The sequence below is a fragment of the Pipistrellus hanaki genome (assembly GCF_964339955.1).
Source record: "Pipistrellus hanaki genome assembly, chromosome: 11".
NCBI classification, from domain to species: Eukaryota; Metazoa; Chordata; class Mammalia; order Chiroptera; family Vespertilionidae; genus Pipistrellus; species Pipistrellus hanaki.
This window is the reverse complement of record NC_140513.1, coordinates 29,998,237-30,019,122: the sequence shown is the minus strand read 5'-3', so window position 1 is coordinate 30,019,122 and position 20,886 is coordinate 29,998,237. Positions and strand designations below refer to the sequence as shown.

The 20,886-nt window shown below is 39.9% G+C and overlaps 2 protein-coding genes and 1 long non-coding RNA gene across 4 annotated transcripts in view; all 3 read right to left on the bottom strand.

Moving 5' to 3' along the window:
- Positions 1-3,998, bottom strand: part of KIF27 (kinesin family member 27) — a 79,630-nt gene extending 75,632 nt beyond the window's left edge. For both annotated transcript variants that reach the window (XM_084899371.1, XM_084899372.1), the window contains exon 1: positions 3,839-3,998. The gene's annotated coding sequence lies outside the window, so the exon portion shown is untranslated. The remainder of the gene's footprint in view (positions 1-3,838) is intronic.
- A 2,626-nt stretch (positions 3,999-6,624) lies between these two features.
- On the bottom strand, positions 6,625-14,693 carry QNG1 (Q-nucleotide N-glycosylase 1). Its single transcript, XM_084899370.1, has 4 exons — positions 14,201-14,693; positions 13,434-13,693; positions 10,402-10,597; positions 6,625-7,886 (listed from the first exon to the last, which is right to left on the bottom strand). Exons 1-4 carry the CDS (start codon positions 14,535-14,537, stop codon positions 7,654-7,656), a joined length of 1,026 nt encoding a protein of 341 aa, XP_084755496.1. The 5' UTR covers positions 14,538-14,693; the 3' UTR covers positions 6,625-7,653.
- LOC311630418 lies at positions 6,625-17,712 on the bottom strand. The gene is made up of 2 exons (XR_014796376.1): positions 17,661-17,712; positions 6,625-7,193 (listed from the first exon to the last, which is right to left on the bottom strand). It is a non-coding gene; the product is annotated as an uncharacterized lncRNA (long non-coding RNA).
- Positions 17,713-20,886: the final 3,174 nt, after the last annotated feature.

The window sequence follows — 20,886 nt, the reverse complement described above, 5'->3', positions numbered from 1 at the left end:
GAACAAATAAATACTCATATGTATTTATTCAAGGATCCTAAAGGACTCTACAATCATCTGCTGCTAGAAACGTTTTCAAAGAAATTGCAGAGATGCTGTGTTGACTTGGTTCTTCCAAATGTCTTTAAACACCTACATTAGAAGTTTCATCATACAGATTAGTTTTGTTTTTTTATGCTATCACATTAAAACAAATCATGGTCTGTGTTAAGCCAAGACTAACTTACTTCCAACAATGTTGCTAATAAAAAGTACTATAATTGGGATATTTTCATTTTCTTGGGTTCAACCCCCTCCCCCCCGCAATGAACATATATTTTTTAATACATTTTATTGATTTTGTACAGAGAGGAAGGGAGAGAGATAGAAAGCTAGAAACATCAATGAGAGAGAGTCATCGATTAGCTGCCTCTTGCACACCCCCTACTAGGGATATGCCCGCAACCAAGTACATGCCCTTGACCGGAATCGAACCCGGGTCCCTTCAGTCCCCAAGCCGACGCTCTATCCATTGAGCCAAACCGGTTTCAGCTGAACATATATTTTTAATGAATGTATTTATTTCATAAGACAGCCATTAAAGCAAATTAACTAAGTGGTGATATATTTTCAAGTGATGCAAGACACATACATACAAACAAAAACTGCTTTTAGGCTGATGTAAAAAGGTATCTGATAAAGGGAGTGGGTTTAGACAAAGTGAAAATCAAGAAGTATTTCTTTCTCAAAGTAAATGTGCATAAAAATAAATGTGCATAAAGACTCAAAGGGCAGATGAGGAGAGAAAAGCAGTCTTGAATCCCTGTGGAATCAGCAGGAGCATCGCTGTCCATGGTTATCAGCTCTAATCAGTGTGCTCAAATGTCAGCATCTTTGCTAGCTAGTGTAGTCTTATTGTTTTATCTTTGGTAACAGCATACTTGTGTTTCACATGGAATGTTGATTTAAATCAATGGTGAGGAAGTTCTTCTTTTTCAGAAAGTTCTGAATTCTTCCTTTCAAACAGTTTTTGTTTTATTGCTTTTGTTATTAGTTCTTTCCTTCTCTGGATTTCTCTTTTTAAGAAACTCGACCCAGCCAAAACCAGTTTGGCTTAGTGGATAGAGCCTGTGGACTGAAAGGTCCCAGATTCGATTCCGGTCAAGGGCATCTATTGTACATTAGTTGCGGGCACATTCCCAGTAGGGGGTGTGCAGGAGGCAGCTGGTCGATATTTCTCTCTCATCGATGTTTCTAACTTTCTATCCCTCTCCCTTCCTCTCTGTGAAAAAATCAACTATATATATATATATATATATATATATATATATATATATATATATATATGGAAAGTTAAAAGAAAAAAAAAAAGAAACTTGACCCATAGGAGATACCATGAGATTTTCAAACCTTCCACTGCCTTCCAAAACCTGTGTAATACTTAAACTTGGCATATTTCCACAATTTCTTCTGATTTATTAACTTTAGATAGTAACAGTATTAATTTTTTCAAAGTGGTTAGAGATGTAAATACTTCTCCATTTTTTCATTTCTTTACAATGACAATACATATTATCAATCATACTGTCTTTTGGAATTTCACTTTTTCTCATTCCCACTGAGTAGTAGGAGAAAGGACTAAGAAATGTGCAAATCTGTAGATAATTTTTATAAATGTGTATTTGAATGAGATAGGCAGCATAATCTTAAATGCTCCCCCTCTTGGTTTTTTTTTTTTTTTTTGTATGTTTTTTATAGGAATTTATCTACAAAGGCTAGGACCCATAAACATATGGCTTCAAAAAAATTAATATATATAAATTTATTTAAAAACCCACGGCACTGCCATAACTGGTTTGGTTCAGTGGATAAAGTGTAGGCCTGTGGACTGAAAGGTCCCAGGTTCGATCCCCAGTGGAAGGTGTGCAGGAGGCGGCTGATGGTTATTTCTCTCTCATCGATGTTTCTAACTCTCTATCCCCTTCCCTTCCTCTCTGTGAAAAATCAATAAAATATGTATATAAAAAATAAATAAAAATCCACAGCACCTACACTTCTTCAGCTTCTGATCAATTACAGTAATCAGAAATATGAGTATTATGTCATCATTAAATGTAAAGGAAGGTGAAATCTGATTGGCTGGTAATATATAGGCATGCTCAATGGAAGTTTGAAATCTGAGCAAAGACAAGATAAATATTTGATCACTGATGCCATGTCATTAATCAGAAATAAGTGTTTCCAAATACGGTTGGCATCCCGAGCCCTTGGTTTTTCAGAAGTAGTGGTTATCCACTCGTGCACTGCTGGTGGGAATGCAGACTGGTACAGCCACTGTGGAGAACAGAATGGAGTTTCCTCAAAAAACTTAAAATGCAACTCCCATTTGACCCAGTGATCCCACTTCTAGGAATATATCCCAAGAACTAGAAACCCCAATCAGAAAGGATATATGCACCCCTATGTTCATAGCAGCACAATTTAGAATAGCTAGGATTTGGAGACAGCCTAGGTACTCATCTGCAGATGCCTGGATCAGAAAACTATGGCACATCTATACAATGGAATACTATGCTGCCATAAAAAAGAAGGAATTCTTACCATTTGCAGCAATTGGAGAACATTATGCCGAGTGAAATAAGCCAGTCAATGAAAGAGAAGTACCAAAATGATTTCACTCATTTATGGATAATAAAGAACATTATAAACCAATTAACAAAAAATATATACAGAGACAGTAAAGCAACAAACATACTGTCAAATTACAGCAGGAAGGTTAGGGAGAAATGGGGGAGATAGGAAGTCAACCGAAGGACTTGTATGAATGCATATAAGCATAATCAATGGATGCAAAAAGCTAGGGAGTGAGGGCATGTATGGGGGTGGGGGGCGATGGTAAGATATGTATACATATAATACCTTAATAAAAAAAATTTTTTTAAAAAAAGACAGCTGAAACCGGTTTGGCTCAGTGGATAGAGTGACAGCCTGAGGACTGAAGGGTCCCGGGTTCAATTCCGGTCAAGGGCATGTACCTTGGTTGCGGGGGCATCCCCAGTAGGAGGTGTGCAGGAGGCAGCTGATCAATGATTCTCCCTCATGGATGTTTCTAACTCTCTCTCTCTCTTCCTCTCTATGAAAAATCAATAAAATATACATTTTAAATGACAAAAAATAGTGGTTATCTAAAAATTGTGGCTTGTTAACATTTCCATAAGAAACTTCCCAGTAAAGGGACAGTGGACCGCATAGGGACCTCAGAAAAGGCTTCCAATACATGAAATACTAGATGGAGAAGATGGGAAGTAAAGAGGGGAAAACACGTTAAAAACTTGAAGGGGGCGGTGTTATCTGAAAGGTGTCTTAGAGAAAGAACCGGGGCATCCTTGGCCGGTTCTCCGCTCCCTCTGAGGGAGCGGCTGTCGGACTTCTCCCGCCTCAGGAAGCGCCAAGTCTCAGCAAACGCGAAGGAAAAAAGGCGCCCGGACCAAACGGAACCCCCAGAGAGGGCGGACCTTCCCGTTCCTTCCCGGTCCCGCGGTTGGAAGTACAAACATGAGAAATAACCAAGGATCCGACTCCAGAGCCGCTCGGCCCCGCGCATCCCTACTCCCCCGACCTTCTCAGGGGCGCCCACTTCCTCCGGCGGGGTCCCAGCACCCCGCGGGCGCCGTCGTCCAGACTCCCCAACTGCACCCCCTCTTCCCTCTCCCCTCCCCCCCCCCTCCGGCGCCCGCAACGAAGCCCGCCCGCGGCGGCCCCCGAGCGCGCCCCTCCTCCCAACGGCCGGCCGGGACGCGGCGGGCGGAGGAAGCTCCGCACCGGCCTCGCCAGTCCGGCCGGCCCCCCGCGCACTGACCGGCCAGAGAAAGCCGGTCTCCGGCGGCGAGCGCAGCGCAGAACTCCTCGGTTTCCTTCCTCCGCGCCGCCGCCGCCTCCGCCGCCGCCGCCTGCGCCTTTTGTTGTCACGGGTTCTCCGGGCAACCGGCGAAGCCCGACGCCGACGCGCCCCCTCCCGGCCGGGCGTCAGGCTGCGCACGGGGCCCCGCCCCTCCCCGTCAGGCCCCGCCCCGCCCCGCCCCATCCCACCCCACCCCGAGTTGTAGGTTATGACAGCAAGTTGAAAGGACAAAAGCCTCAATGAATAACGGTACAATTTAGACTTGAGAATTCCTAGGAAAGCCAACCAAACCATTTGTGACAGAGGGTTGTTTGCAGGAACTTAAAGATATGCCAGCCCCAGAGCCTAGTCCCATGATGAACTAGAGAGAGGAAGAGATAGAAACGCCAATGCATCAATATCAATGGGCTGCCTCCTGTTGGGGATCAACCTTGAAATTTGGGCATGTGTCCTGAGCTGGACTAGAACCAGTGATCTCTTGGTGCATGGGTTGACATTCAACCACTGAGCCACACCAGCTGGACTATTATTTATTTCTATGTTCCCATTATTGAGCAATCAGTATTAAATATACATATAGTAAATATTAAGCTCATTTTATAGATTCAATAAACATTTATGAAAATAAACATTTAAAAAAGAAAAAAATAAATACGGAAAACTGAAATACAGTTTGTATACAAATAGCAGGATACATACTTGATTTTTTCCCCTTTTAGTTATTGATTTTGAAAATAATGAATTGATCAACCAATAGAGTTTCTTTTTTTGGAGTTGAACTCAGATTTTTGCTTTCAAAATACTACTGTTTTCATTCCTCAAAGCAAGTATATCTAGACTTCTTATTAAATACCACTTGACTCATTGTTTCTTTGGCATTGTTTTGGCATCCTAAAAGTTATGGATACTTACTAATTGAATTCCATTCCTGCAACCAACCCTTAGTTTAACCCTTAGTCAGTCAAAATAGGAAAAATAGTAAGAGAAGGGAGAGTTACTAGGTTTTTCCCCCACAGGAAATTGATTAGTTCTTTCCTTAAATTGAATTAGTTATTTCATTGAACCAACTCAGAATGTAGCCTTATGCTTTTCTTAGTTCTTCTTCAGCAGTTTCTACCTTGAAATGATCCCCACTTGCTGAAGAATTCTGAATACACAAAGGTATAGAAGATAAGGCTGTTTGGGTTGCCTGCCAACCCTTCTTTTCTGTAAGCAAATCTCCTCTATTTCTTCAAGAACTGCCCCTGCTCCACTTCATAGGCCAACCAAGTATGTGGCCACAGCAGAGGCCAGAGTGGCAGGTGGGGAGGTGCATGGTGCCCCTGAGACGCTTGAGTCTCAGGGGCCCCATTAGGAAAAATGCTCCCTCATTAGCAAAACCTGATTCTTGCTTGAGCTATTGGCAAAAATTTGCATTCTGTTGCCTGGACTCATTAGCTATTAGTTATTTCTTCAAACAGAGCAAAAAGAAATACAAAGTATGGTGTCTGGGCATGGCTAAGGCCAGCTCTTTCTCTAGATTTAGCTTCTTTTTCTTTAATCATTACATTTCCCTTTTCAATAAGCTAATTTCAGTCTAGCTTTCCTCCCTCCCCCCCACTTAAAACTAAAATATCCTCCCACAGGCACCCTGTTCCTACAACCAGAGTCTATAAAGAAAACTACGTGCAAAAACAAACAAACAGAAAAAACTAAAATATCCTTAACCCAAAGAAATCAAAACAGAAAGGAAACAGAAATGTAGTGCATGAGAAGAGAAACTTAGATGAATGTTACAATAATATGTTTCTTCAAATTTCCAATTGCTTTAGTCAGTGAATTTTATATCTGAAAGAAATCTTGCAAGTGACTTAGTTGCACCATACATTTATTAGGGTTTCTTTCTTTTTGTGTGTGTGTGTGTGTGTTTAACACATTTTTTTCATTCATTTCATAGAGGGATAGAAATATCGACGATGAGAATCATTGCTTGGCTGCCTCCTGCATGCCAATCATTGAGGGGGAGAGGGGGAAAGTAGAGGGGAACCGAGCCTGCAACCCAGGCATGTGCCCTTAACCAGAATCGAACCTGGGACCCTTTAGTCCGTAGGCCAGCGCTCTCTATCCACTGAGCCAAACCAGCTAGGGCCATTTATTAGTTTTTTATTTTACAGTCAATATCCCTGAGTTAGACCAAAGTTATTTTGCCATATTATTTATCCATACTTGTATTAGTGTTCTCCAGAGAAACAGACCAATGGAATATGGGGAGTGATAATGACAGACATAGGTCTATTTATAGACCTATAATATCTATCTATCCATTTAAAGAGTCAGAGAAACTTATTTTAAGGAATTAACCCACATGATTATGGGAGCTGGCAAATCCAAAATCTGAAGGGCAGGCCAGCAAACTGGAAATTCAGAGAAGAGTAATGTTACAGTCTTCAGTCTAAACTCTGCAGGTCAGACTAGCAAGTGGAAACTCAAGCATGATTTCCATATTTGCAGTTATTGTGACAAGTTTCCAGCAGATGGCAGTAAAGAGCTTGGGGAAAGAATACCTTTTTGTGTTACAGTCACAGGGAACTGGCAGGGTAGATAACAAAAATCAAGATTAGAAAGAAGGGTGAAAGTGGGAAATAAGTGAGTGGTAGATAATGAGAATTACAAAATATAAAGTAAATAATCAAATTCATTGTAAACCTTTTAAAATTATATCTGGTCAATTTTATTTTAATGAAAGAATACATTTCAGGTTTAAGAAAAGTTTTTAAAATCTTTATTCAATTTCAATGTAGTTACATACTCTGAAAGAAAAATAAAACTGGACAGACTGTATCCTAAATTGAAATCACTATGTACAAAACCCACTGTGGCCCTAGCTGGTATGGCTCAGTGGATGGAGCCTCAACCTGCAGACTGAAGGGTCCCAGGTAATTCCAGTCAAGAGCACATGCCTGTTTGCCAGCTCGATCTCCAATAAGGGGCCTGCAGAAGGCAGCCAATCTATGATTCTAAATCACCATTGATTGTTTTTCTCTCTTCCTCTCCCTTCCTCTCAGAATCAATAAAAATATATTTTTTTAAAAACTACCCACCATCATTACTAATAAAAACTTTAAAATAAGCTATCAAAATTTTATATAAAATTGCAATAGCAATTATATAGCAAAGACCTTACCCACCCATCTCATATCTCATGATTAAGGTATACAGAAAATTATACCTTGAGAAAAGATACCAATTAAATAGATTAAATACTGTCACTGAAGATTAATTATAAGACATGATTAAGTCCTGACCGGTTTGGCTCAGTGGATAGAGCATTGGCCTTCAGACTGAAGGGTCCCAGGTTCGATTCCAGTCAAGGGCATATACCTTGGTTGCGGGCACATCCCCAGTGGGGGGTGTGCAGGCAGCAGCTGATTTGATGTTTTTCTCTCATCGATGTTTCTAACTCTCTATAAAAAATGAAACATATATATTTAAAAAAAAAATACATGATTAATTTTAAGAAATCTGAGATTTAAAGCATTAAAGTTCCTTCACTATTTCTGTCATATATCCACAAAAAGGAAAAATAGTATCAAACTAAATAAGTATTATAGAAAAAGATAAATTTGGGAATATCGAGTGATATGTCAGGAGAAAAATTTTAAGTGAGACTGGGTAATCAGTGTTCTTGTTGCTGTAACCCTACCACTTTCTCTTAATATCAAAGTGAAATTGTATAAACAATTATGTGATATAAAAATGAAAGCAGTTTTCTCTGGGTCAATTTACACTTTGGGTCAATAATATATGCAACGTGTTCGATGAAATGGAATTCCTTTCATATCGTCCCTGTGATCACGTGCATAGTCCCATAAGTAATAATCCAGAAGAATGGAATTGATCTCTTCACTCATTTTTTCACCCTTTTTTTCAATAAGCTCCAGAAGACAATCCCGGATCAGCTCAACACACCAAAGCGAGCACCCTCTGATTTCTACTTCTTGCCTACTTCCATACGAGAGCATTTCTCCTGCAAGGGGAAAAACAGAGCAAGAAGTCAATGATATGAAATCTACTCAGAACACTACTATAGAACAAAAAACACAGTTTAAAACTGTAAACCTATCTATTTTTATTTTTGGTAATTCAAACCATTTCTAAACTCAGGCATTAATTCAAAATTCCAAGTTAAATTCCATGAGGACAGAGATGATGTCTGGCTTGTTTGATTCAATATTCCTAGGACCTAGCATGGCAACTTGCACATACTAGTTCCCAACAAATATTTACTAAAAGAAATACTATAAGAGCCAGAGGTTTGATTTTCATATGAAATCTCCTGTCAAGTGTTGATAACTAATAAAAATTACTTAAACCACTCTTCAGGCTAAACACATCGTAGGCCTCTTACACAGATCTTCACAGTACTCGATAAGCGCAATGATCCAGTGAGACTTAGGAAAAATGCCCCAGCCCCATTAGGTTCCACTCTGTCACCTAGGATCTTAAGTTATGTTACTAAGGTCCCATCTACCCATCTCTCCCAAGGGCTTAGGCACTGGGAAGAACCAGTAGAAGAACAGACACTAGCTGTGCCCCTCCGTTTCCTTATTTTTCTCCAGGTGCCAGCACACAAATCCACCCTTTACTCTTCATTCTTTTAATCAATTCTCCCAAACTTAACTGCAACTTGCCAAAATTCTCAAATCAACCACAACAGTGATTTTGGAGGTAGATACCACCACCCAAGTCAAATCTTTTGTTGAGTCCACTACCACAGCTATCAGCTTGACTGTCACCTTGATCCACAGGCATTCAGTTAGGCAGCACCCAGTCTCCTGACCCACAGAAACCGTGAGATAAGTGTCTTGTTTTACTTATTTAAAAAATATATATATTTCATTGATTTTTTTACAGAGAGGAAGGGAAAGGGATAAAGACCTAGAAACATCGATGAGAGAGAAACATCAACCAGCTGCCTCCTGCACACGCCCCACTGGGGATGTGCCCGCAACCAAGGTACATGTCCTTGGTTCTACCGGAATCGAACCTGGGACCTTCCAGTCCACAGGCCGACCCTCTATCCACTGAGCCAAACCGGTTTTGGCAGGGATCCCTTTTAGCCAGGGTTTTTCTCACAGTAGCAGAGACAGTTGATGCTATAAAAATTCAAGAGAAGGAGATGGACAAATCATGAAGAGTCAGGAAAAGCTATGTGGGAGAGGTAGCACTGGAGCTAAGCCTTTGTGGATGTGTAGGATATTAACTGAAAAAAGAACATTTGAATTTGGGTGAGAAAAAAACAGGCAAGAAAATGTGTAGAGATAGGAATGAGCAGCATATACACTAGCCAAAAAAAGGTCAGCTGACCTTGTCTGTATGCAAAGGAAGCCCTGATTGCTAACAGTTGTCCCTTTTAAAGGTATCCAACAATGAGCCGGGACATGAGCATTATGACATAAAATGGCTTGTTATTTTTCAAATAAGGAAACAGAGAGACAAAGTGGATTGCCCAAGGCAGCATTAAAGCCTGGAAGAAGCAACCACAGGAATAATGGTCCTTTATATTCTGTATTATTCTTATTTTCAGTGATTAAAATCTATTTCACAAGAGAAAATCATGCAACATAAAAAATGACTTTCTTTTAAAAATAAAAAAGTAGCTGAAAATACAGCACCCAAGAGAGAAATTAGCATTAAAATTTTACAATATCATTATTTTCCTTACACAAAGAGATGTTTAGGAAACAAAAAGCTAATTTTCTCACAAACCCAATTATTTGTACTCTAATATTATATAAAGGCTTCCACGCTTGAGAATCAATCATCAAATCCAATAATGGTAAATAAACAAGCCTAGAAAAGTGAGTGACTGGAGCATTTGAAATCTTGCTTCCCGGCATGTCACCAGTTTGGCTCAAACAAACAAATAAGCTCATACAAATAAAAATTAAAAAAGAAAGAAACTGTGTGACTTGTGAAGATAATCTATTGGCAGACCTTGGAGCCTCCAAACTAAAAACCCACTACCTATTACCTCTCAGCCCATGTTTTATTTCACATCATAGTTTGCTCTTCAGCTTACTGCTCGTCAAATACTACACTTGATGAACTGTCTTAGTGTTGCACACCTTTATATAATAGAAATTTAGATTTCACTCTATTATGATGCTCTAAAATGATAACATCTTAAATAGCGCAATTTCCCACAGTATCCATATTCCATAATGTAACAAGAAAAGCAATTTTCTCCGTATTTTAATTGGCCTTGCATTTTTTTCTTTTTTATTTTTTTTTTAATGTGCCTCAGGCATGAAACAGCTCTGGCCACGGACACAGGCATCAAGCTAGGATGAACTAAGGGCTGTACATCTGCTTTGCCCCTGATTGATATAAGAGCAACACCACCAATCAGGTGTCTCCTTGCCCATTGCCAGGGGGTAATGTATGTTTTTAACAATAAGTATTTCTTTTTTTCTAAGGAAAGGAGACCATTTGTTATAATTCACAGTATAACAAAGAATGTCTTAATTAAGCTGACAGACCTTTGAGAAGCTTCTCCAGGAGTTCTTCCGAGTACTTCAGGGCTCCCAGGTGAACAAGCACCTGAGGCAATCTATAGTCAGCAAACATGGTAATATTGGAGATGTCCTTAAAGCAGCCGTCCCCTTCTCCCTCCAACACACTCCACGTATCTGCCACAAGGATCTGGGCCCGTTTGTAAAAAGAAATTCTTTTCCCCTGATGAGTGAAGAGAATATAAATGTTACCTTGGTATCTCAAAGCCTTATGAAATGCTATAAAAAAAAAAAAAAAAGACATGTTGAAAATACTTTTCAAGGGAAGAATAATCTTTCTCTGTTGGTAACAGACATTTTACAAAAAAAAAAAAAAAAAAAGAAAAAGGGGGGGAGGGTAATAAATATTATCTCTATCGCTCCAAATTTACTTCCTATATTTTTCAAGGCACATAAAATACCATTTATGTAATCATGATACTATTTAGTGTTCTTTTTCAATAGTGTTACTTCATGTACATATTTCTGTGTCAAGATAATTGACCTACTTATTATTTTTATTAGATAGTATTTCATCTGAGAGTTTATATGTTTTTCTAATTGCAACATAATTCACATTAATTGCATAAATATAGAAAAGTATAAAGAAGAAAATAATCATCCCTAAACTCACCTCAGAAAAGAATCACAACATTCATTTTTGCCTGTTTCCTTTCAGATAATATGATTAACTTATTCACAGATAAAGACATAATTGACCAACAACTAGAATTTGTCTGCCGCTTTTGGAAATGGTCAAATTTAATATGTAACAAAAGTAAACTACCAATTATATTTATACATGGAAGAAAAAAATTAACTCAGCATTACAAGATAGTGGGTTATAATTTAACTCAAAAATCCTCTACAGCCGAAACCGGTTTGACTCAGTGGTAGAGTGTCGGTCTGAGGACTGAAAGGTCCCAGGTTTGATTCCGGTCAGGGCATGTATGTTGGTTTCGGGCACATCCCCGGTAGGGGGTGTGCAAGAGGCAGCTGGTCGGTGTTTCTCTCTCATCGACGTTTCTAGCTCTCTCTTTCTCTCCCTTCCACTCTGTAAAAAATCAATAATAATAATTAAAAAAGTCTTTAATTCTTAAAAAAAGAATACATGAATTAAAAATAAAATTTAAAAAAAATCCTCTACAAATACCGGATGAGGCAAAAGTAGGTTTATAGTTGTTTTTTGGAAAATAATACAATAATTAATAAGTAATAATTCAAGAATAAACTCTGTGTTTGGTGTACTCACAACTATAAACCTACTTTTACCCACCCTTATATTCAAATGGGCCAGGAACTGGATCCATTTCTTAAAAAACAAGGCTGAAATTATGTACTTTGAAAACAAATCTCAAAGTAACCTCTGCATTAGCAAAATGGTTAGTTAAAACAGAATGAAGTTCAACAGTAAGCTAACCTATGGACTCTATTCTAAGAACTGTCTACGCCCATCCACACACCCTGAAAGCCACATCTAAATGGTCACAATCTCTGCCAGTTCAATAAGTCCTTGCCCATAAGTTTTAGAACTGGAACTGAGAAAGTCTGTCTCTCTCTCTCTCTTTCTTTCACTGAAACTTAGAAAAATCTGTCTCTCTCTCTCTCTCTCTCTCTAAAACTGAGAAAGTCTCTGTCTCTGTCTGTCTCACCCCCCACCCCACACCCCCTGCTGCCCTCCTGTGCAGAAGCAATAAGATGCAAAGTTCATGGATCTTCATTGAAAAAGCTGGTCAACAGTAAGAGAAAAATGGAGTCAACAGAAACTAAAAGAAGACACTGAATCCTGATGGCACTGAGCCCTTGATTGATCCTGGATGTGCCTATCCAAAATACCTTCCAAAAATTCTTCTTTTTAATACGTTTTTTTCTAGTTTTGTTCCTGTCATTTGCAAATAAAAAAAAATTTACATACATAATCAGGCCATCTCTAACTTTATAGCTAACTATTATCTAAATAACCTAAGATAAACTAGTTAAAGCTTCTTTTTCGACTGGTTCCTGCTGCAGGGGACAATATGCCCCTTGTCCTTAGGCTCTAAAGAGCAATTTAATCAATATTATGGTTAATTTTAGTTGTTGAAATGTGACTACAAAAAGGTAGCTTGAACATTAAAATCTGACTTAAGAATTCGTTAACTTAGGCAATAAGTCAACAGATTTATATTATGTGAATCCACTGAAGTTGCTTTCAATTGTTGTCACAGTTAAAATATAGTGATTAAAATTCTAAATTTTTACATACCTGGAATGGTATACAAAATGCTCACCATTTTAAAAGTAAATATTTTTAAACTATTTTGTACCATAAAGCAATACTGTCAAAGTACTCTGTCCATGTAAAGGAAAATCCATTATATATATACATATATATATCAGAACTCTGCAAAAAATACTTTTTATTTTTTAATATAGAATTATTTAAAAATTATTAAATAATTGTTTACCTAAATATATTTAAATAGAGATTTAATAAAATAACTATTTAAATATACTTAGAGAAAATTTATTATACATTCTGATTTTCATCTAATGAAGTAGATTTTTTGAAGCATTCAAAGGACCTCTTTATCCCTAAGTGACAACATCATGTTCAAGGTTCAGTGCTGTATTTAGGTCTGAAACATTATAAAAGGGGAACCAAAAAATAAAAATAAAAAGGACAACAAAAAAAGGACAAAAGAATTATGGGAATATACCAATTAGAAATCACTAGAGAAGTAATGTCTTTGAAACACTACTTGTTATATTCCTTGTTCACAAGAACAAATTTCAAAATTTAACTTTTTATTCTCAAAAGAAAGGAGTTCCAGAAATAAGAGTCCACAACACACTTGACAATGAAAAGATAATCAAGAATTCTAAAATCCCCGGGGGACTCTTTCCCCCTCCCCACTGTGCTGAGATTCCTTCCTCTTCCCCACGTGGGAACCTGTATTTGTTCTTCAATCAAAATTCCACCTTTGCTATAAAAAAAAAAAAAAAAAAGAATTCTAAAATCCCCAACTAAAGCAACTCACCTCAAACTCAGTCACATCCCTGTAAGAGGGAAAGTTTTCAACTACCAGATGCATTAACTTCTGTGCACTTTTTTCACTTTTTCGGACACAATTAAGAAAAGAGCCTTCGAATTTCTCAAGCAAGATTTTCCCAGTTTCATTGAGAATGCGATGCCTCTCTTCTATCAAAGGCATGGGAACATCCGTGTCTGACCGAAGTATATGCCGAACTTGATCCAGGGACACTGTGGCATAGTACGACGCACTAGTTATTGGTATCCCTTGGGGAGAAAAGAAAACCCAGAGAAACAATGTCATATTTTTATATTTATTTGACCCTTTCTTTTTACAACACACAGGTAATATAAAACTAAATGAGTGTTACAGGACTGAGATAAAAGTGGATGACTAATAATAAAAAAAAAACAGACCAGGAGCCTCACTTTCTATGTATTCATCTGTACTGTTGCATCCTTTTCTAACAACTGTAATATGACATCAAGTGTATTTTGGCTGTGTAAAATGTGATATATATATCTGTCCCCTTTGTTCTTAAGATTTCATCAGACTGGCTTTTGTGCTTGGTTGCGATAATGGTATCAGGATCAGTTCCCACTGAACAAGGATGTTTAATGCCAGCCTCTTATCATACTTTTATTTTAAAGCTGAGGGGCTGGCAATGAAGAACTTTAACATTATTCCATCTCCCACCCCGCTCGGTGGGACCCTTCCGGAAAGCTGACGCCGCAAAGGCGGCGGCGGGCCTGCCGGGCAGAAGGGGCGCTCACCTTCGTCCAGGGCTCTGTTGATGGCGGCGCACAGGGACCAGTACCCACTGTACGTCCTGCCCCTGAAGCCCACCAGGCACTTGCGCTCCTCACGCTCCGACCAGAAGGAGAAGTTGAGCGTGTCGGCCACGAACACCCAGTTGACCGCGGCCTCGTCGGCCGCCCTGGGGTTCAGCTCGTGGAGGGCCTTCCAGCCGCCCAAGCGCAGCTCGGGCCCCGCGGCCTTGGCGAGCAGCAGCTCGGCCACCCTCCGCACGCCCCCGCCGTCGATGGACACGTCCCGACTGTTTTCAGCGATGAACTTGGCGGACTCCCGGGGAGTCAGGGGCCCGTCCATCTCGCCCCTCCTTTTGGGGACCAGGGAACGACACCTTTGCCGCCGGCGGGACAGCCGAACACCCTTTCTTCTGCTGCACCGAGGAAAGATATGTCAGCGGGAACCGCTTCTCCTCTCTGCTCCCTCAGGGCGGCCGCACTTCCGGGAGAGCGGCCCCGCCCACTCTCTCCCGGGGGCGCGGGCCGGAGTCCGTTTCCGACGTCGCTGGTCCGCCGGAAACGCACCCCGACGGCCCGGCGCGCGCCGGCCCGAGTCGCCCACCCTGCGCCGTGCGGCTGCGCCATTTTGTCCGAGTTCCCCCGGCCCTGCCTCCCTGCGGGGTCTGAGGTTTGAGGTTCGCTTCCTGAGCCGCAGTTGCACCGACTCCCCTGGATGTACCGCTTTCCTCCACTTGGCTTCCGCTTCTCCTCTCTCCGAGGGCGACGCCTGGGCTGGACGCTGCCCCGCATCCGGAGCCTCGGGCCGCGATGAGTAGACGGCCTTCTTCGGCTGCGACCCGGGTCGAGGGTCCCCCATCCCCATCCCCATCCGTGCCTCGTCTTTTTACTGAATTCCTGGCCCAGTAATCGGTTGGAACGTTTGGAGAAATGAATGAACTTAGCAAGTATGTGTGAAATCATTAAATGACCTGGAATTGTACTTAAAAACTGAATCTCATTTAGTGTTGGTCGTGGCAAAGTTATCCATAGTCCGCGTCTTGCAAGAAGCTGGGATTTGAATCCTTGGTCAGCGATTCCCTCAAGCCAAGGAAGGGCACTTTTCTGCAAACCAAGCTTATCAATCAATGTGCACTGGTATTGTCAAGTAATGACTTTATCAATGGTCCTACGGAGACAGAGGAGATGGGTATTATCTTACAGCCCCAAACTTTTTAAACAATACTTTTTTAGGATGAGGAGAGAGGTATTAAAAGCCAATTTAGTGATGATCCACATTTGCCTAGTGGTGAAAAGTTAGTATAGAGGCATATTCTTTTTTTCTCCTTCGGAGACAAGCCACTATGGATAATATAAAATGTTTACACATTTGAAAATCAACTATTTTTTAAAAATCAGTAGACTCGAGTGACTGACAGTAAAAAAAAAAAAAACAACCCGAATCTTTGGATGATTTGGAATTTGTAAGTTTGACAACTGCCTCTAGGAAAAGAGAACCTCATCTCTCCAGTTTATTTTTGCAAGAAAAAGGAACTTAAGAGACTTCACTGATTTACTTTTCCTGAAAAAGTCACTAGTACATCAATATAGTTGTTGAATAAATGTACATCTGTGGGCTTGGAATTTTTCCTGTGTACCCCAGCAGCTCTAAAGTTTTGGGAGTCAAAGAAGTTGATTAAATAGAAAATCTAGCAATCTGAAAAGAAAAAAAAAAATCTAGGAAGCTAAATTAAGCCATTTTATCTCACTGAGACTTTTACTGATTTTAAAAAATCAACAATTTGAATTCCTACTATATTAAGGATTGAGTTAAAACAGTAGTAGTATAAACAAGAGTAAAACATACTTCCTTCACTCAAGAAACTTATTGTTGAGATGAAGCATAAACTGTGTTTGTGGGTGTTCTGTTTTGGCTTTTAAATTTGTCTACAAGATGTTGGGAATACAAAAAGTGAGCTGTTCACATATTCAACATCTTTTCCCGCCTCCTTTTCCAAAAGAACCCTGCTGTTCAGGAATCCCTCCCTCCCACCCACACTTGGTGTAGCTCAGCCTCCTGGGTCCCAGGTGTGGTCTGGCCTGGTCTAAGGATAATAGAGTCTCTTGCCAGGGACTGGATTAGGATCATGTATGTACCCCATTGCACCTCAATGAGTTTCAAGGATAGGTTTTCAGGATCCTTTCAGAAAAATTTTTCCAGAGGAACTTCCAAAAGTGATCCACACTCCCACTGGAAGTTGTGACATACGTAATGAAATTCCTCCAGTGCTTTTGATGGCAACCTGAGTATATGAAGTCAACACACAGGGGAGGTCAAAAGAATAGCAGAAAGCCCTAGCTGGTTTGGCTCAGTGGATAAAGTGTTGGCCTGTGGACTCAGGGGTCCCAGGTTCAATTCTGGTCAAGGGCACATGCCTGGGTTGTGGGCTCAATCCCCCCTTAGTAGGGGCCTTACAGGAGGCAGCCAATCAGTGATTCTCATCATTGATGTTTCTATCTCTCTTTACCTCTCCCTTCCTCTCTCAAATCAATAAAAATAAAAAAAAGAATAACAGAGAAATGTAACTGGGATAAAGGGATCACGTCAACTCTTAGGTCTATCCTACTTTTGGATCTCCAGTTATGGGAGTTCATAAACTCCTGTATAGCTTAAAGCAGTTTTGAGTTGAATTTTCTATCTTACACAGATAGCAAATATAGACATGGTACCTCACATGATATAGTGGGAAAGACAGACAATCAAATATCTGGGTAGGATTGTACTTCACACAACAGAAAACCAGACTGTCATGACTAAACAAAAGGGATTGTTTTTTCATTTAATATGACTAGAGGTAGGTACTCCAGTACTAGTGCAGCTATTTGAGAACTAGGCTCCTTGCTTTCAGCAAGAAATATAAATGGGCATGGCAACTATTTAAAAAAAAAAAAAAAAAAGATTTTTTTAATATATCTTTATTAATTTCAGAGCAGAAGGGAGAGGAAGAGAGAAATATATAGAAACATCAATGAGAGAGAATCATTAACTGGCTGCCTTCTGCACGCCCCCTTACTGGGGATCGAGCCCCCTTCACTGGAATAGAACCTGGGACCTTTAGTCCACAGGCGGATGCTCTGTTCACTGAGCCAAACTGGCTAGGGTACCACTTTATCTCTTTATGAGAATAACAGTATAAAGAAAGCTCTTCAATTGACCCTTTCGTCTAGAACTTCTAAACACTCACCACATGGTCAAGGTTGACCTGAATTAACTCCCGTGAGACCCAGGAGCCCCCACTAACAGTCATTTTAGAAAGGAGGCCTTCACCATATTATTGCTAGTGTTCACAGATTATGCATATATGCATATGTTGTTTTTTAAATCTCATCCCATCCTTCCCCTCCCACTTCCCCTTTAAGATGTCATTCTTGCCAAAACTGGTTTGACAACCAGTGGATAGAGTGGATAGAGTGTCAGCCTTCGGACTGAAGGGTCGATTCCAGTCAAGGGCAGGTATCCTGGTTGCGGGCACATCCCCTGTAGGCCCTGTGTGGAGGGAGGCAGCTGGTCGATGATTCTCTCATTTATGTTTCTAACCATCCCTCTCTCTTCCTCTCTGTAAAAAAATCAATAAAATATATTTAAAAGAAAAAGATGTCAGTCTTTCATTTATCCATGCTTCTGGTCCTATTTTATTTTGTTCTTTATATTCCATATATGTGAGATCATGTGATATTTGTCATTCTCTGACTTATTTCGCTTAGCATAACACTCTCCGTTTTCCTCCATATTATCTTAAAGGATATAAGATCCATTTTATTTTTTTTATCCTCACCCAAGATTAGTTTTTCATTGATTTCTAGAGAAAATGGAAGAGGGAAAGACAGAAAGATTGATGTGAGAGAAACACAATTGGTTGCCTCCTGCACATGCCCTGACCAGGGCCTAGGCCGGTGAGTCTGCAACCAAGGTGCATGCCCTTGACTGTAATGGAACTCAGGACTCTGGTCTGCAGACCGATACTCTATTCACTGAGCCAAACTGACTAGGAAGCAGTGGTTCTCAACCTTTCCAATGCTGTGACCCTTTAATACAGTTCCTTATGTTGTGGTGACCCCCAACCATAAAGTTATTTTCGTTGCTACTTCATAACTAATTTTGCTACTGTTATGAATCGTAATCGTAATGTCGAGACCCTCAGGTTGAGAATGGCTAGTAGGGGTCGCCTAAGACTATTGGAAAACACAGGTATATTTACATTACAATTCATAATAGTAGCAAAACTAGTTATGAAGTAGCAATGAAAATAATTTTATGGTTGGGGGTCGCCACAACATGAGGAACTGTATTAAAGGGTCAGCATTAGAAAGGTTGAGAACCACTGGGCTAGGGCAAGAGAACCTTCTCCCCTACTGCTGCATAGTATTCCATGGTGTAAATGTGTGCAGTTCCAGACCTTGGCTATTGTAACACCGCTATGAATATTGGGGTGCATATATTCTGATTGGTGTTTTGGGATTCTTAGGACATATTCCTAGAAGTGCAATCAGTTCTTTTTAATTCAAAATGGTATCTTTCATTGATTTGAGAGAGGGTGAAACATCAATGATGGGAGACTCATTGATCAGCTGCCTCCTGCATGCCTGCTACTGGGGATTGAGCCCCCAATTTAGGCATATGCCCTGACTGGGAATCAAATTGTGACCTCCTGTTTCATAGATTGGTGTTCAAATGGCTGGGCCATTTTTTTAATTTTTTGAGGAGACTCCATACTGTTTTCCAGTGGCTGCACCAGTCTGCATTCCCATGAACAGTGGACTAGGATTCCCCTTTCTCCATATCCCCTCCAGCACTTGATCCCATAGTTGCCATTTTGACAAGTGTGGTGTGATACCTCATTGCCATTTTTATTTGTATCTGATCATAAGTGACCTTGAGCACTTTTTCATGTCTATTGGGCATCTGCATGTCAAACATGCAGATTCTTGATGCCTCTTTATAGTGACTGATTTGCTAGAACTGAGGTGTGGGCCATTTTCATGTTTAACCAGCATTGTTGATTTTGAAGATGGTCCTATTCAACAGTTTGAGAAACACTGTGATTCTGCTTTGAACAAGTTCAAGTTCCCATCAAGAATGGTCAGTTTCGCCGGAACTGGTTTGGCTCAGTGGTAGAGCGTGTCTGCGGACTGAAAGGTCCCAGGTTCGATTCCGGTCAAGGGCATGTACATTGGTTGCGGGCACATCCCCGATAGGGGGTGTGCAAGAGGCAGCTGGTCAATGTTTCTCTCATCGACGTTTCTAGCTATCTCCCTTCCTCTCAATTATATATTAAAAAAAAAAAAAAAGTCAGTTTCACTTCAAACTTGCCAGCAAGGGGCAAACATCAACAATAAACAGATATAACCACAGTATTTAAGGTTTAATTTAGCCACAAAGATTAAACCCCTTTCCAAAATTCCGATGGCACTAAACGTTTTTTAAACCAACCTTATGGACTTATTTTCATTGACCTGAAAATAAAATTTAATATAGGCCTGGTTGAAATTCCTCCATGCACCGAAAGGTTGTGGGTTTGATCACCAACCATTGTTTCTCTCTTCCTCTAAACATGTTTGCTGGTGAGGACTAAAAAAATAAAATATAGGCCTCTTCAGTGGCAAACTTAAGCAAATCACAACCTGTCATGTTTGTGAACAGTAATTCCATTTTGAGTATTAATCTAAGACACTGGAAAACAAACCACTAAAGTGATTGAAAATGGAAGGGAAACGTCTAGCTCATGGCCTCATATAGCCTGTGAAATCATTTGGTCTGGCCCTACCAAGGCATTAGGGGTGAGTTAAATGTTTGACCAAATATAGCAGGCTAATTTTTAAGTTGATAATTTTGTATGGCCTGTAAATGAGGTTATATCCAAATCACACTTGGCAGAAAAATAGTTTCCCACCCGCTGTAAAATCTTGGTACAACCTGATTTCCATTTTGTCATTTTGGTACTTATCAGAAAATTAAACTAAAATTTGAAACCTTCCATGTTTGTTTATACTAATGAAAAATAACTTGTTTCACTTATTTATGCATTTTTTGGTTGATTATTATGTGCTAAACTGGGATTGAATCCACAATCTTAGTGTTAACAGTACGACACTAACTGAGCTACCCCAACAAGAGCTGTTTACATTTTTAAAGTTGCAAATTAGCATATGTACTTGTTATAAAATTTATTCAATGTTGCATTTAGTAATTTCTAACTTCACAATTTTTCTCAATTTAACTCAATCCCCAGTCTACATTCAAGTTCACCCTTTACCAATGCCAGATATTCTCCAATTCTTTAGGTTCATGTGTTTAGCCTGAATTGTTTTTAGAAGGCAAAAATTAAAACTTTCAGTTACTCATATATATTTACGTAACTAATTTTTGAATGACTAATGAAATCTTTGAAAACCAGTGTTTGCTCCAGGAATGCTTTCCACAGTTGGAATTTGTCTAAATGTCATTCCCCCTTGCCTTTTCTCTGGGGAGGACTCATTTCAACACCAGCAGGCTGTACTACCCTCAGCAATCCCAATGTGGCAACTCAGCCTGACTTCACCTCTTGGGAAAACCTTAAAACTAGTATTCACTCATTTTAAGCAATGTGACACTATGTACTTCATTATCAAAAGACCACTCAATTCCTCTCTCCTAAAAGGGGAGTGTTACTGAA

Bases quoted from the DNA above. Each gene is read 5' to 3' on its own strand.
- QNG1 (XM_084899370.1), bottom strand. From the start codon at position 14,537: ATGGACGGGCCCCTGACTCCCCGGGAGTCCGCCAAGTTCATCGCTGAA. The intron at 13,694-14,200 runs GTGAGCGCCCCT...TTTCTCCCCAAG, and splicing joins CAACAGAGCCCTGGACGAAG to GGATACCAATAACTAGTGCG. The intron at 10,598-13,433 runs GTGAGTTGCTTT...TTCACTCATCAG, and splicing joins GGGATGTGACTGAGTTTGAG to GGGAAAAGAATTTCTTTTTA.